The sequence below is a fragment of the Lepisosteus platostomus genome, chromosome 5, assembly GCF_059453375.1.
Source record: "Lepisosteus platostomus isolate fLepPlt1 chromosome 5, fLepPlt1.hap1, whole genome shotgun sequence".
Classification (NCBI taxonomy): Eukaryota; Metazoa; Chordata; class Actinopteri; order Semionotiformes; family Lepisosteidae; genus Lepisosteus; species Lepisosteus platostomus.
Genome location: NC_142615.1, coordinates 44157718 through 44175183, shown reverse-complemented (window position 1 = coordinate 44175183; position 17466 = coordinate 44157718). Strand labels below are relative to the sequence as shown.

Genomic DNA, 17466 nt, shown 5'->3' with positions numbered 1-17466 from the left:
ATTGTTTGCCCAGCCACTATTGTTGTTATTGTTTTTATCCTGTAAAGCGCTTTGAGGAGCACAGCTTTCTCACCACTTAGATTACTTTTTGACACCATCCTTACACAAAGCAGAAACTGATTGTATTTTCCGATGACATACAAGTGCAAAGATTACAGATTTTAATCGTCTTTTTTCTGAACCAGGGAAAATCTGATCATGTTTCTCTATAACAATAATAAAAAAACTTTATTTTACATATCACCTTTAAAAGTGGCATCTCAAAACAATACAGTAGATGTAAACCACAGATTACAAAGTAAATACCCAGACAAACGCAAACGCGTTTTTAATAAAATGCTTTCATTCATTCAACAGAGAGAGAGCGTAAAACCTGGGTGTAACAACTGTTCCTTTTTCTGATCACTCGCTCTCTGGATAAACGTCTCGCCTGTCCAGTTCTTTGTTTTCCTAATTTGCCGATTATGCCTGCTGCGATCCACTCCTACCCTCACACCTAAAGAAGACTATTTTAAATTTATTTGCGCATCCTTAAGGTGATATCACATAAAGGTGATACGTAAAATAATGTTTTTTTATTGTTGTTATAGAGAAACATGATCAGATTTTCCCCGGTTCAGAAAAAAAGATCTAAAGTATACTAGTTAAGAAAAATAAATCTAAACGGGGAGAAAGCTATGCTGAAAGTTTATTAAGATACTTAGAAGACAAAGATATCAATTTATTTTAGTCAAAATTTTATATATCACCTTTAAAAGTGGAATCTCAAAGCAAAGTAAATACCCAACACTGATTGTACCCATCTGTCATGCTAATAAAACACCTTGAATTGAATTGAATTGAATTGAGGGAGAGAGTGGGGGAGGGCGAGCGAGATAACCAGGACGTAAGGCAAATAAGATACACTCCACAGGCATTCACAACAGCAACATATGGAACATTTGCACATATAGTTAAGTTATTACTTGGTTTTCAAAGTGCAATGAAATACAATATTGTTGTTGTTGCTGTTCTTGTTGTATTTATCCTGTAAAGCATTTTGAGAAGCCACCTTTAAAGGCGATATATACTGTAAAAGCGCTGATTCTTATGGAATGTGTTCCGCCGAGGATTCAAATTTTTTTTTTTTAATCGCGTATCTAAGGAAATCTCAGTATAACTTTGTTCATGAACAAACAGTGGCATGTTACATTATTAATTTGGGTGTCTTAATTTGATGTATCTAAAGCAGTGAACTACTGTAGGTGTAACATAACATTCAGAAATACAATAACGTAACCGGGCATCCATATGAATCAAGTAACAGGTTTATTCCATGCTGAAAAAAAGAAGAAAGAAAACACATTCCATAAAAATTGACTGAGCTCTGCTCTGTACCACGCAATGATCCCCCCAGAGTCTCTGCCCCGGGTTATTTGGGTTTTTATACAGAGGGTAAAAAACTCTCTCTCTGGCTTGACCTCCCCCTCCCTGTGTATTGTCTGTTTTTTTGTTAACAAGGCTCGCCAGCTAATGTGAATCGAAACCTGTCTTTCTAGCTTTTAAAGTCGTGCGATGTGTAAGCCACAATTCAAATAGAGAAAAAAGAGCTGACTGACAAGATTTAAGATGTGGCTGTCAATGTTGGATTAAAAAAAACACATTGCCCGACGTTTGTTGCATTGCTTGAAAAATAACTTTATTTCGAGAGACTAGATAAGTAATTTAAGTGTTTTTTTAACTTCCTGAAAAACAACTAATAATTTAACTATATGTGCAAACGTTTTATGATATGTCGCTGTTGTGAATGTCTGTGGACATGTGCTGGCTGGACAGGAGGCTCTACTGTACACAGAGAGGGGCGGGAGGAGGGGACAAGCCGATAAATACTCTTAGAGTTTGATTAATAGGGAATATAATACAAAAATATAGTACTAAAAATAAGATACACTCTACAGACATTCACAACGGCGACTGTCAGAAGATAGGACACAGCGGCTCAGGCACCCGCTGAATGGAAAAGGGGCACTTTAATGTTCTGTATGGCTAATACTAAAGCCAATACTAATATTCAATACTTTAATATTCTTTTCTGTATGTTTAACAATAGTGGGTACTGGCCTAATTCATCCCTGCTCCCGTTGTTAGGTGTTAATGTGTTGTTAAGTGTGAATTTGTACTTGTTTCCCTGAGGTCTGGCTTTTTTTCTGGAAAACCATAACTCTGGTCTTGTCCAGATTGACTGTCGGCGCCCAGGTCTGACAGTGCTGCTCCAGCAGTGCCAGGTTCTGGCGCAGCCTCTGTTCTGTGGGCGACAGCGGGACCAGGTCGTCTGCAAAGAGCAGGAACTCGATTTCCATAATTAATGCAGATCAGTAAATCAAGGGACAAAACAACTATTGCGCCCGGGTCCTCAATGGGCTTTGACGTGCTAATGCGTTGGTTTAACAGTCCGGGTGTGGCAAGCCTCTAATGTTTAACCTTTAACTGTTTTTCCATCTACTGTATTGCTTTGAGATGCCACTTTTAAAGGTGATATGTAAAATAAAGTTTTTTCTTATTGTTATAGAGAAACATGATCAGATTTTCCCTGGTTCAGAAAAAAAGATCTAAAGTGCTACACCTAACTTTCTTATTTCGATGTATTTAAAGCAGTGAACTACTGTAGGTGTAACATAACATTCAGAAATACAATCGAGAATAGTTTTGTGGTGTTTGTTTAGATGAAACGTTCCTAAAACGTATAATGTAACAAAATTAAAGACGATTAAAATCTGTAATCTTTCCACTTGTACTGTATGTCATCGGAAAGTTTCTCCTTTGTGTAAGGATGGTATCAAAAAGTAATCTTAAGTGGTGAGAAAGCTGTGCTCAATGTATTTGAGGGACTTAAAAGTAAAAGGAGATGCTTCATATTGCTTGACTAATTTTAAAAACTAAGTTATAAATGCAGTTATAAATCCCTCGGTGCTGCGCCGGGTGTAAATATCAAAATATACATTCGTCCCGGGCAGAGGCCGAAGAGCGCCCGGCTGGGGTGCGCAGGGAAGAGCAGGACAGGAGTGAAAGGCAGGGTTTAGGGAGGCGTCCAGTCTGGGCAGGTATAGATTACACTTTTCTAAAACGATTTGAAAAATAAAAACGATTACAATCTAATCCTTCCACGTTTGATCCCAAAATCCCAAGAAAAATAAATCTAAACGGGTAGAAAGCTATGCTGAAAGTTTATTAAGATACTTAGAAGACAAAGATACAGTATCAATTTATGTTGCATTAGCCTGATTATGATTAAAAAAACACATATAATTAAACACGCATTTGTGATTTAAATCAAAACACGATTTAAATAAATATAAATGTTTATATTGTAACGCATACTGTCCAGCCTCCATTTCTATATAAAAATGTACTCTATTACACACACACAATAGAAGCAGGAAGCAGAAGCAGGGACCGTTGTCAGAAGGGAAGAAGGTGACTATTCATTGTTATCAAAAATGACTTAGAATCGATCATGTTGTGATATTTTGAAATATAAAAGTCAATTGATTGTCCATAATATTGCTATTGTATTTTTTCGAAGAAATGTTTGTTAAAAGAAAAGTCCAGCACCAGCTGGATTTAAACACACAACCCGTGAGTTGGTAATCGGGCACGTAGACCAGTGGGCTACAAGGGAAGTCACATGAAGAGAGTTGAATGATAAGTGTCGCATTTTAAATCATTTTTGTAGTTAGAAATTATGAAACGCCCTGTTAAAAGCAAGGGAGTTTTTATGCCCGTTGAAGTAAAACAAAATGCCTGACAAAGTATGGCTTGGACAGATTCCAAGTGCTTGTACAAATGTGCTAAAGAAATTATACTTTGAGTATACAGCTTGTCCAAAGTCATTCATTATTAATACTATTAGTAATATCTTCGGTAAAGGCTTTGATGCATAAATATTTCTGATAAAGGTAGGTTGTGTACTTTTGTCCAACTGAGCAATCTTGCTTTCATAAAATATACCAACATTTTAATGACTGATGATTAACATGCTGTAATACACAGGTCAAAATTAAAAGCTCAAATGCTGTACATGAGAGGTTAAGCTCCCCCTGGAGGTTTTACAAGGTGACGCCGGATACTTTCCGGCATGACGTCAGATGACGCGATTAACCGCGTGATACTGTGTGATACCGCGACACGCCCACCGGGGTATGCCGCGAAATGCCCCACCCATTTTGAATGGCTGCATCTGTACATATTTTTCAGGTGTGAATGTGTATTTTCAGAATAAATTTCAAAACTAAATCATTGGCTTGGTTTATTAGTATTCTTACTGTCATGTTCTTTACCACCCCTGGGTGCTATAGGTGGACTGGTGTCACATTATGGGCGATACTCTGCTTTGCACCCACTGCTTGCCAGGATTGTTCCAGTTCTACCACAACCCTGAATCGAGTGGATGGGTATATTAATGTATATTAATCATCTTACATATTCCTGTTCTTCACTCTATAGGCATCCTCTCACGAGGCACCAGTAAATGTAGGGGTTTTGTGCTTAACTGGGACAATTATTAATTATAGCAGCAAGTCACAAAACTTATTCTTTTGATGGCTATTAGAATCAACCTTGCAGGATAACTCAAACAACGCACACACGCAGATACTAATACACAACAATACATTTATTAATACAAAAAATGTGCATAAACATAACAGATCTTATAGAGGGGGTTAGCAGTACACAAAAGGTATATATTCAATCACGAAGAGTTACAAACCAAGAGGGACATACATTCCGTATATCATTCATTTAGACCATTTTGTAAATGAACTTTGTTACAACTTGTACATTAGATACTCAAAAGCAAGTACATGACTCATAGGAATTAAATTGCTATCAACTCAGGTTGAGGTAACAATTGAATTCTCGAGCTGTAATGCAGAAAGTTGAATACTCATCAGCTCTATGGGGATCCAGATCTCCCACGGACGCAAAGAAGCAGTGGCAGGCTGTTGCCGTGTCCAATCGGTGCTCTCTGGCCTGGTGCAAGGCAGTGCTGGTTCGACTTGAGAGAAGGAGAAGGAGGGAGAGATTTCTGCTGAGGTGCGCTGCTGATGCTCTCTGAAGACCTGTGTTGGCTGAAACTAGCAGAGTTTGCACACAGAAAAGTCACACTCTTTAGACAGGAAGAAGACCGGTTCGTTCCCGATGTAGCGCGATTCCTGAATACTGATATTCAGCTGTCCACAGTTCCAACCGTAATTCACTCGTTGATCAGGTGAGCATTCGCGGTGGGTTCACGAGGCTTGCTGCTGGGCTAGCCTCGGGTGGATCCTTTGGTTACACGCTGGCAACCTCCATTCTCAACTCTTAGAACAAGGAAAAGTCCTGGCACTGGGACACACTGGCCATTACGTGACTGTCTGAGCCGAGTCTGAGGATGTCCAGGAGGAGCTGGAGTTGTACCTGGAGGAACTACGGTCGCTCATTGGTTGAAAGTTCGTTGGGCATTCAAGAATCATTTCGTGACTTACTGCTACAATTAACAATTGTCCCGGGAAATGCACAAACCCCTACAGTTATTGGTGCCCCGTGTGAGGATGAGTAACCATGAACTTTGACCTTGGGGTTGTAAACCACTTGGGATGAGACTCTCCCTTGGAATCTCCCAGACAGCGATGCACCAGCGATGACCATTCACGTGTCTCAGCTTTGGGAGTTGTTCCTTATCAGAACTCACTGTCAGTTAGAAAAACACCTTAAATGTGAACCAAATGGAATCACCTCTCTGTGTCCAGCACCACTTGAGATGAGGGAGAGAGAGACTGGCAAGGGAGAAGCAAACTTAATTCCTGTATTTTAATAAACCTTGCCGCTACAACGGTCTCTCTCCTGAGTGAATGCGCTGGTGGGTTTTTAAGCCACCTGACCGACTAAAACTCTTCCCACACTGTCTGCAGCTGAATGGTCTCTCTCCTGTGTGAATGCGCTGGTGGGCTATTAAGGTACTTGACTGACTAAAACTCTTTCCACACTGACTGCAGCTGAACAGTCTCTCTCCTGTGTGAATGCGCTGGTGGGTTTTTAAGTTACTTGACTGACTAAAACTCTTCCCACACTGACTGCAGGTGAACGGTCTCTCTGCTGTGTGAATGCGCTGGTGGGTTTTTAAGTTATTTGATTGACTAAAACTCTTCCCACACTGACTGCAGCTGAATGGTCTCTCTCCTGTGTGACTGCACTGGTGGTCTATTAAGTTACTTGACTGACTAAAACTCTTCCCACACTGACTGCAGCTGAAAGGTCTCTCTGCTGTGTGAAGGTGCTGGTAGGGTTTTGAAATGCTAGACTGACAGAAAAGCTGCTCCTCCCCGTGCCATAATGGCAGTTTGTCCACTCCATCTGAGCAAGGCCTTGAGTGATTCTTCCTCATCCTCTGATCGTGCTGGGGTCTCTTATTCTGCAAATGCTCCATGGAATGGCCTTGCTCTGTGTGCTGAAACAGAGCTGTGTTTTCTCCACCGTGACCTTCAGTGTGCTGCTCAGCAGTGTGAATCATCTGGGGCTCCTTCTCCAGCTCTCTGACACTTAAGCCGTCCAGTTCATTCAGCTGTTTCTCTCTTTGCCCAAGAACAGACATACTCTCCCATTCATTAAAACTTTCAACAATTTTCTCAGTGACCAGATTATTAAACCTGTGTGTAAACTCAACAGAATCTAAGGGATCATATGATTGTTTTAGACTGTGCAATGACAGTCTCTCCACTTGAACAGAACAAGGCCTAATTCTTATCAAGCCCTGTAGGAGCTGCTGTTGCTCCTCCCTGTACTGACTCTTCTCAGTGTGCTGTGACTCAGTACTTTTCTCTTTACCAGACACATCAGTCTGCTTCTCTGCAGGGTCAATCAACTTGGGATCCATATCCTGCTCTGTAAGATATAAAACATCCAGTTTTTTACTGTGCTCTTGTACAGAGACGCAGCCAAGTTCATTACAACTTTGTGTAATATTGATTGTGTCCAGATTATTCATCTTCTCTGTAAAATCATCACATACTAAGAGCCCAGGTGGCTCACTCTCAGGCTCTGTCTTCATCATGGGCACAGAGTCCAGATCCTTGACACTCTGTCTGCTGTCTGTGTGCTGCTCACTAAGTGCCTCTTTCCCTTCTGCGGCAGTGAGCTCTGTCTCCTGCATCAGACTGGAGCTCCAGTCCTCCTTACTGTGCTGCTGTTCAAGAAGAGCCCTTTCCCCAGCATCGGAGAGAACACTGGCCTCTGAGCCTGTAAACAAAGGACAAGAAGACACGACCTTTATAAGAATAAACTTTATTTTATAGTTTTATACCTATAACGAAGTGGCTTCTCAAAGCATTTTACAGAATGCCAACAACAAAAAATACACAAAATTAGCACGATGAGAATACACAGTTAGAGGAGACAGTAGACAGTGGTACTAAGTACAGTAGGAGCAGAGGGGTACAGAACAGTTAAATAAAGGCTTTTCTGAAGAAAAAGTTTTTGAGTCTGGATTTGGAGTTTAGAGAAGGTGACTCTCCGATATCCTTAGGGAGAGAGTTCCAGAGCTTGGGGGGATAACAGGTGAAGGCCATGTCACCCATACAATGTAGATGGGCTTGGTGGACAGTAAGGAGAGCAGAATTAGAAGAGAGAAGGTTGTGAGGTGGGGAGTAGGGTGATAACTCAGACAGGTACCGAGCCATGGAGAGTCTTATAGGTGAGCAGGAGGACTGTTAGGTCGATATGAAACTTGACAGGAAGCCAGTGCAAGGACTCCAGGATAGGAGTAACGTGATCATTTGTACTAGACCTGGTCAGGATTCTGGCTGCTGAATTTTGGACATACTGGAGTTTGTTCAATGGGGATTTAGAATCCCCAGAGAGTAGAGCATTACAGTAGTCGATTCAAGATTAGACAACACTTTTCAGCCACAGTTAGTGATAACATAGGGCGTTGTCAAGCAATATTTATGAGGTGAATGAAAGATGTTCTGACAACATGCTGCACATGTGGGTCGAACGTCAAATATCATCCACGCCAGCAGCCATATCACCCTGCAACTCACAACTGGCAACCCACTGAAGCTAAGCAGGTGTGAGCCTGGTCAGTACCTGGATGGGAGACCTCCTGGGAAAAACTAAGGTTGCTGCTGGAAGAGGTGTTAGTGGGGCCAGCAGGGGGCGCTCACCCTGTGGTCCATGTGGGTCCTAATGCCCCAGTATAGTGATGGGGACACTATACTGTAAACAGGCGCCGTCCTTCGGATGAGACGTAAAACCGAGGTCCTGACTCTCTGTGGTCATTAAAAATCCCAGGGCGCTTCTCGAAAAGAGTAGGGGTGTAACCCCGGTGTCCTGGCCAAATTTCCAATTGGCCCTTACCAATCATGGCCTCCTAATACTCCCCCTCTATGAATTGGCTACATTACTCTGCTCTCCTCCCCACTGATAGCTGATGTGTGGTGAGCGTTCTGGCGCACTATGGCTGCCGTCGCATCATCCAGGTGGATGCTACACATTGGTGGTGGTGGAGGGGATCCCCATTACCTGTAAAGCGCTTTGAGTGGAGTGTCCAGAAAAGCGCTATATAAGTGTAAGCAATTATTAAATTATTATTATTATTATTATTATTACAAGTTTTTCAATTTAGACTGAAGCTCAAGTACAAGACCATCTACAGATAGAGTTACACATTGGTTGTACAAAGTTGATGGGTGGTGCCAATAAGCAGGACTTCAGTCTTGTCACAGTTAAATGAAGGACATTTTGAGTCATCCAAGTTTTTATATCGGGGATACAAATAAATAGAATAGAGACAGCCACATCAGTGTCAGGTTTGATATGGATGTATATTTGAGTATCATCAGCATAGTAGTGATAGCTGAGGCCATGTGATCTTAAAAGCTTTAAACTACACACACGCATACAAGTACACTCACAATCAATTCGGGTTGTTTAAACATAGTGGAATAAGTGGGTATAAGGGCGTGTTCTGATTTAGCTTCGTCAGAAACCTAACTACCATGTAAAAAGTCTACTGTAATAATATCACAATTACATTACATTTACATTAACAGTGCACTGAGAGAGAGAGGGGTTAATACTACGCTGGGCAAACGTTCCGAGGTCAAATGCTTCCAGCACGGGGGTACCTTTAAAGCGGAGATGACGGCACCGAAATTTTTTGGCGCGCCTTCTCTTTAAAGCCCTGGCCAAATATGAAGACAGTACGTACAGTTATAATTCAAACAGAATTAAAAACTACACATCCCAGTTACCATGGTGGTGCTTGTGATCATTGCGTTTAACCAACGAAACAGGGCGAAAAATCAGTCACATGACTTTGGGGAAGAGTTTCGAAAGCTTAACCTATCAGCAACAAAGCGAAATTTACACGATCGGCTACCTCAAACTGTCAGTTACACGACTGTGTATGTCGCTTAAGCCACTCCTATTTGGCATTTTAGTTATGGAGGCGAGAAGACGCCCCCCCCCCCTCTGGGTGTCTGATTTGCCGCCATCTTTAACTGTTCACTGTCCGAATCGTAGTAGCTACGCGTATGAAATGAAGTTAATCCCAGCTACAAAACATATTTTTGTGGTAAGAGGGTGCAAAACATCAGTATTTACTGCTATTAATTACTGTACGATTTATAGTTGAAATCTGAGCCTAGATATAAAGTTAAAATCTCGATAAAGCAATGTAGGAAATAGAGTAAATAAATCCTTTCTGACATCTAAAATCAGTTTCGATCAAGGTCTCTAAAACAAACAAGAAAAAGAGGATTTTCGGAGGGCAATTACGCTGTGTTTATATAGAATAAGTGATTTATGAGCAATCTAATTTCTTGTTCGTTTAAAACAGTGAAATGTCAGCTGCAAAAGATCGCACCAGAAACGGCACTCTCTCTGCCTGTCATAGACGTTCAGGAAAGGCTGAATGAAGTCATGTCAAGTACAATAATTCGGTGATCAATAATAACAGTTGTAGGACAAGAAACAAAAGATAGTGAAAACTTAAGGCTAAAACTCAAATTCATTCTACAAATTAATGCAAATGAAAATTCAGGACGTTTAAGTGCTAGAGGTGTAAAAAATACAAAAATGCACATGGGCAAAAAGTTTTAGAAATGGAGCAGGTGTTGCTTTGAAATAAGCAAACAGAAAAAAAGCCATGACTACAGTGCAGAAGAGGGATGCAGGAACACTTGCTTAGATATACAAAAAAATCACAAAAAGGTGTATGTTACAAAAGAACATGCAAACATGTTCATCATGTATATGAACATGTACATCAATTTCCCTTCGCGATCAATAAAGTCTTATCTATAAACATGAAACAGAGTGAGGAATCAGAAAATTATCATGCATAAAAAACAGCAATTCTGTCAGTGAGCCCTAAATGAATTAATAGCAACCATGGTTTCATGGAGGGCTTCTCAGATAGTTGGGCATTCAGGTAGATTGGCAGGTGAAAGGATCTGTAAACATATTTTGTTAAAGCAAGTCAGTTTTTTCCACAACACATAAAATACATTTTTCCAAGTTTAGCCTTTGTCACTAATGAAACCACTAAAGAAAGACATAAATATAGAAATCTTAAGATTTTTTTTATTCAATATTGGTAGCAGGATGAACTGTCAGGTTGAGCTAAGTGTATATTTTGTCGCAGAGTTGCTGCAAGATGTTAACAGTGAAAAAAGGTATTTAGAGAAGAACATTTTCAGAATAATTGCAAATCTAGCAGGATAGAGAAAGCACAGAAAACAGGCAGTTAGATTGATCAGATTAGTATGAAAAGTCATTTAGCAAAGGGAATGAGAAGAGTGACAAACTAGTATACTTTAGATCTTTTTTTTCTGAACCAGGGAAAATCTGATCATGTTTCTCTAATTTCTGAACCAGGGAAAATCTGATCATGTTTCTCTATAACAATAATAAAAAACTTTATTTTATATATCACCATTAAAGGTGGCATCTCAAAGCAATACAGTAGATATAAAAACAGATAAAAGGACCACAGATTACAAAGTAAATACATATAAGAAAGACAAGCAGTTAGAGGTGCTACCAAAATTAGAAAACGAAGCAGATACAGACACTAAGTCTTCTGAAAAGAAAGGTTCTGAGGTTAGATTTAAATGCATTTAGGGTACGTGACTGATATCACTGGGAATACAAATTGAGAGTTCTGGGGTGCAGCTAGAGAAGACCCTGTCACCCACAGAATGTAGATGTTCTTGAGGACAGCTAGAAGACCAGAGTCAGACGGACAAAGGTGGGGAGTAGACAGATAATAAGCCATATACTGTAGGTACTGAATGAGGATAAGGATTTTGAAGTTGACTCGAAACCTGATAGGTAACCACTGCAAGGACTTGAAAACAGGTGTAATGCATCCCTGATAGGATTCTTGCTGTCATATTCTGAACATATTGAAGATTGCTCAGTGTGGATTTAATTTCCCCAGTGAACAGGATGTGCATTTATTAATTCTAGAAAAAAAGCCTTTCTTGATTTCTCTAGTTCTTAGATTCTCTAGTTCCCTTTAAAATAAACTATTATTCTACAATGCAGAGTATTACATGGCCAGTATTTACACATGATATTTGTGATTTCAAGAAATTAACACAAGCAGCTTTTGAAGATTTAAGTGTTGGCTGAGTTATTGCAGGATAAAAGACTAGAGATGTTGGTAAGAAGAAGATAATTTGGGGAAAGCTGAGGAATACACTGATAACAAGCACACTTCCTAATGGAGTTAGGCATACTTTTGATGAAGATGATGAAGTTAACAGACTATATGTTTACATAGATACTGAAATGAGGATTGTATTTTAGATTTTGTGTAGTTGCTGGCATTGAACTGTGTGTTGGATGCACATGAATTGAAGGAATGGGCAAACATAGCTGATGCGGATCCACAGAGCCAGCATATTAAGATGTTTATAATTAGAGGCAATTTGTTTAAATAACTAGGTATGGATACTGATGTGCAAGAGAGGTGGAAAGGCTGTTTCCTTAAGCCAGCACTATAAAATATTTTATTCTCAGTGAGATGCTACCATTTCATAATGGGTTTCTAACACTGTGTATAGTTCCATCCACACAGTGCCTTTACTTCCATCCATTTCTAATCTCTTTATCCAGTACAGAGGATTTGGAGCCTATCCCAGTAAGCAACGGACACAAGGCAGAATACACCCTGGACATAGCGCCAGTCCATCACAGGACAGACACAAACACACACACACACCAGGGCCAGTTTTCCCATAAACCAATTAACTTACCAGTATGTTTTGGAGTGTGAGAGGGAGTCATATCACACATATGGAGAAAAACCATGTAACCCAGAGAGAACATGTAAACCCCACACACACAGGAATACATTTTATTATTCATAAACAGTTAACATTGTTAGCAAAATATTTTGAATTATATTTAACCCTATTTTTTCTTTAGTTTTGTATTTAACTTATTATATGATAGTCAGACTTAATGTATATTTGAACGATGAAAATATATTTTTACAAGATGCGGGGGAAAGTGCAACAACTTATTACAGTGCTAAATTTAATATTATTGATTGCTAATAGTTTATGCTAACACCTAACTTTCTTAATTAGATGTATTTAAAACCGTGAACTAAGTGTAACATACTATTCAGAAATACAATCGAGAATAGTTTTGTGGTGTTTGTATGGATGAAACGTTTCTAAAATGTATAACGTAACAAAATTAAAGACGATTAAAATCTGTAATCTTTCCACTTGTAATGTCATTAGACAGAACAAGAAGTTTCTGCTTTGTCTAAGGATGGTATCAAAAAGTAGTCTAAGTGGTGAGAAAGCTGTGCTTAATGATAATTAAGTGACTTAAAAGTAAAAAGAGATGCTTCATATTGCTTGATTAATTTTAAAAACTTAAAAGTTATAAATGCAGACGCGATCGCTGCCATAAGCGCTCCAGGCAGCAGAACGTTCGTTCTGTACTGCTGCGCTCTGCGCCTCCTCCCTCTCTCGGTGCCGCGCCCCTCTCTGACGGAGCGCAGTGGGCGGTACGCTATTTTCAGAGCCTCTGATTGGGAAAAAAAGACCTGCTGATCAGTTTCACACACCAGGAAGAGAAAAGAATGGGATTTTTTCTCTTTGAAATGTGTGTTGTCTTTATGAAATTCGTGTATTTTAAACGTTTAATTAAGAAGTAAAAACCTTACAGCGTACACAAAGATTCTGAGCTGATCACGAGGAAGAAAAATCACCCATTTTTCGCGCATAAAAAGTGGTTTTTAACTCTCGAAACCTGTTTCTATATGTTTTTTTAAAGTCGTGCAATGTCTAAGTTAAGCAGGAACACATCATTATATCTCATTTTTTATTTATTTTTTAAAAATTTTAAAAATCGTTTGCCCAGCCTATTAATACAGATACACTGACTGGACACTAGAGTGCATTAACACTGCACTGAGAGAGAGGGATTAATACAGACACACTGACTGCACATTACAGTAGTTTAAAACTGCACAGAGAGAGGCGGGTTAATCCATACACAATGACTGGACACTACAGGACATAAAGACTGCACTGAGAGAGAGGGGTGAATACAGACACAGTAACTGGACACTACAGCACATTAACACTGCACTGAAAGAGGGGTTAACACAGACTGACTGGACACTATAGGACATTAACACTGCAATCAAAGAAAGGGGTTAATACAGACACATTGACTGCACACTACAGGTCATTAACACTGCATTGAGAAAGAGAGGGATTAATAGAGACACACTGCACATTACAGTAATTTAAACTGCACAGAGAGAGTCGTGTTAATACAGACACAATTACTGCACAGTACAGTACATAAACAATGCACTTAGAGACAGAGGGGTTAATACAGACACACTGGATTAATATTCCAGAGGAGTTAAAACAGACACAGACCCTGGACGACAGTAATACTTAAATCAATTAAATAATGTTTATATACACAATCATTAGTATACTTATAAAATTTAGACCAATACAACGTAAATACAATATTTATAAATGATGTTTCCTAATGACGTTGGAGTACAAATTGATTCAGTGAAACAATTGTTGAATGTGAACGAGGTGTTTTCAGCACCGTAACCGGACAAAACAGTTCAGTTTCCAATAAAGAATCCCGTTGCTACATCACACGTCTGTCCCACGTCACTCAGCATCTCTCCACTATACTCTCACCAGTGAGGAAAGTTTGATGACGGTTTGATACTTTGTTAGAACGCGTACTGATAATGAGAAGGTTTACTATTGTGAGATGTTTTTTTTAAAATAAAGTTTGTTGTTTAAAAAATCTCACCATTGAGTTAGTTATAGACACTGGTTTTTAACACACACACACACTCTGACTTCATACAAGTCACCACACTGACCTGAGAGCTGCAGTTCCGTGTCCATTTCTTCTTTTAGTTCTGCAGTGACTTCACAGAGAAGCGTGTGTCCAACACGATCTGTCTGTCCCTGATCTCCTCCTGCTCCCGACACCTTCTCCCACAGCTGCAATCTCACCTTCAGGCTCTCGTTCTCCTTCTTCAGCTGCGCCATTTCACTCCCGACACTGTCCTCCACACACTGTGTGATTTTAATCACGGCCCGTCTCACCAGAGTTTGGACGCTGCGGAGTTTGTCTTGAAACTCGTCCTCAGAGTCAGAAATTCTGTTTCCAAAAACTTCTGACATTTCATACACAATCGATTTGAGCAAAACCTGCATAAACGAGTCAAGCTGGGTTTGCAGATTTAACAAGCACTCCCAATCCTTCTTCAGAGTCGATCAGAAACAAAGGCTGACTTGCGATGTTTAAACAGAACTGCTTCTTTATTTTTATTCTTCACAGATTCTGTTGTCAGGGCTGTGCTCTGTTCAAGCATAAACACAGTTGACAAGATGCTACGTTTTCAGAAACTGGAGTTATTAAAAAAAACAACTTTCTTCTTTATAGAAAAAAAATCATTCAAGCACCCACAGGTACGCTGTGTAGCGCCGTGTGATGACGTCAGTCGTTAGCGCGGCCGCGGCTTCAAAACAACCGAGAAGCGGAGCTGAGAAAGAGGAGTTTCTGCAGACAGATATAAACGTCACTGCACCTCCTAGCGCCACCTAGTCAAGAGGAGTGAATCACCTGCGACTTGCACCGTTCGTAAGTGTGAATTTTGTGAAACGGAACAGATTTATTGTTTTGCCCTACCACAACGAAAACGTCTCCCTTTGCAGGTTTTTGGTTAAAGAAAAAAATGCTGTCATATTCTTCCCAGCTGGCAGTATTTATTCTGCATCATAAGCAAAATTTGTATTTCAGATTTCGCAAATTGTATGCATTTCTCGAAAAACACGTTGTCCCAAGAAAGGAAATAAATACTTCCATTAACAAAATCAAGCCATATGTGATTGTCCTTAATGATACATTCTGTATGACAAGACAGGAAGAAACGCACCTCAGGATTCCAGACACAGGATCTCCTGTTTATTGAGAGAAGTTTTAACCATCTGTCAGTTTTCATGTCCAAGGAGCTCAATTTGCATTCCATGTACAACAGCGTGTCCTCTACACCCGCCACTGAAGCACAGCACAGGCTCAGCATCTTGACATCTCCCTAACAGAGACACGCAGAGACCTTTTGGTGGGCAGTGGCTCAAAAGTGGAGAAGAGACAATTTCTGGAGCAGGATTTGTTAAGTTGGAGTATTCTGGACACAAATCAGTGCCCGCTTGTATTTCTGTGTTTTTTTTAATTGTACAGAAAGTTTAAATGTGACTTTTAAGGCATTATAATTCACAACCTTGGCAAAAAATGGTTGTCCATAATTGTTGATTATATTTGATTAACAGACAAAATATGACAACCCCTCTACTGAGCATATACTTTATTTTCCTGATGTAACAGATCTTAACAAGAGGGCAAAGTAAATAAAATAATTAGCATCTAATTACATGCAATACCAAATGCAATCTCTTTCCATCTTAAGAGCAAGGGTTCACATGATACATCAATTCAATTTTTTTTTCCCAAAAAAGTGTGTATTGTGGGACAAATAATCAGGAAGTCGCTATAAATTATCATCTGGTACCAATTTATTTATGTATATCAGAATCAATGATGCTCCAGGAGATGCTGGAACTCACAATCTCAACATGACTCTGATGTATAAGTATGCTGACCTATTGTGCCACCGGAGCAGCGTGAGTCCCTCTCCTCACACAGACTGACGCTGCACAAACAGGGTGAAACAAGCAGGGTTTTGGCTGTAGATCCATCTCCACATGAGAGAAGGGGACAGTAATACAGCAAGGAAAAGACAGGAGAAGACACTGAAAGAAATGTGCTCACTGCAAAGGAGGAAGGAAAGATGTGCTCAGACACATAATACAGATTGGTGGATAATTTGAAGTGACTTTTTTATTGTCAATCAGCACATGGATTTCCCTTCATCTGTCTTCCTGTGGAGGACATGACGGGAAAAGGTGAGGACATGAGGCTCATGTACAGGGGGATCATGAGGTGTGTCAGGGTGAATGGTTCCCTCACGATGTTCTTTCCCGTGACCAGGTAAATGTGCCAGGGTTGCCCTCTGTCTGCCCTGCTCTACTCCTCAGTGGCTGAGCCTTTGGGCCTGGCGATTCTCAGGAAGGAGCGGGTGCACGGGTTGCCTTGCCTGGGGGCGCTGCCACCTCACTGATCTATTAATATGCCAACAACACCATAGGTGGTGCAGGCCTACTGCACTGCCTCGGGCACCAGGGTAAACCTGGAGAAGTCTGAGATCATGCCGGTGGGGAGGGTAGACACTGACCCGCTCCTTGGATACCCCTTCAAGGTGGAGACGGGTCACCTTAAGGTCCTCGCAGTCTATATTGGTATTGATGAGTTGGCCACTGGGCTCCTGCTGTGGAAGGAAAAGCTTGTTAAGATGAGGGTCAGACTTGGCAGGTGGAGATGCAAGTCCCTGACCTCTAAGTGAACGGTCTTATTGGTCAAAATGCTGTGCCTGTCCCTCTTGTGGTACCTTCTATCTGTGATGCCTCTTCCCTAGAGGATTGAGAGAGAGATTCAACAGCTGGTGGTGGGCTCTGTTTGGAGAGGGGACCCTCCACAGGTCGCCTACAACACCCTTATTGGAGAAGTCTCCATGGGTGGGCTGGGGCTGTCTGATATCGGCCTAAAAATGAAGAGCGTCCTTAACACGGATAATCATAGCATCTGTATGGGACGTCACCTCAAGACCTGCAGGGGTGTGGGGTGGGAGGCTCTCCTGATGAGGCTGACTCTGGGGCTGGTGGAACATCTGCCCCACTTTTACAGGGAAGTCTTGCTGGCATGGGGGGAGTTCATGTCTCCTACATGCCGAAGATGAGAGCCCCGCTGCTTGAGCAGCCTCTGTTCCTCAACCACCCGGCTCAGGTCTCGATGGCGTAGATGTTTCTATGAGGCTGA

At 40.7% G+C, this 17466-nt stretch overlaps 1 protein-coding gene across 1 annotated transcript; it reads right to left on the bottom strand.

The window, feature by feature from the left end:
* Window positions 1-4633: 4633 nt before the first annotated feature.
* LOC148666968 (uncharacterized) lies at window positions 4634-15011 on the bottom strand. Its single transcript, XM_088632460.1, has 2 exons — window positions 14408-15011; window positions 4634-7254 (listed from the first exon to the last, which is right to left on the bottom strand). Exons 1-2 carry the CDS (start codon window positions 14745-14747, stop codon window positions 5846-5848), a joined length of 1749 nt encoding a protein of 582 aa, XP_088488586.1. The 5' UTR covers window positions 14748-15011; the 3' UTR covers window positions 4634-5845.
* Window positions 15012-17466: the final 2455 nt, after the last annotated feature.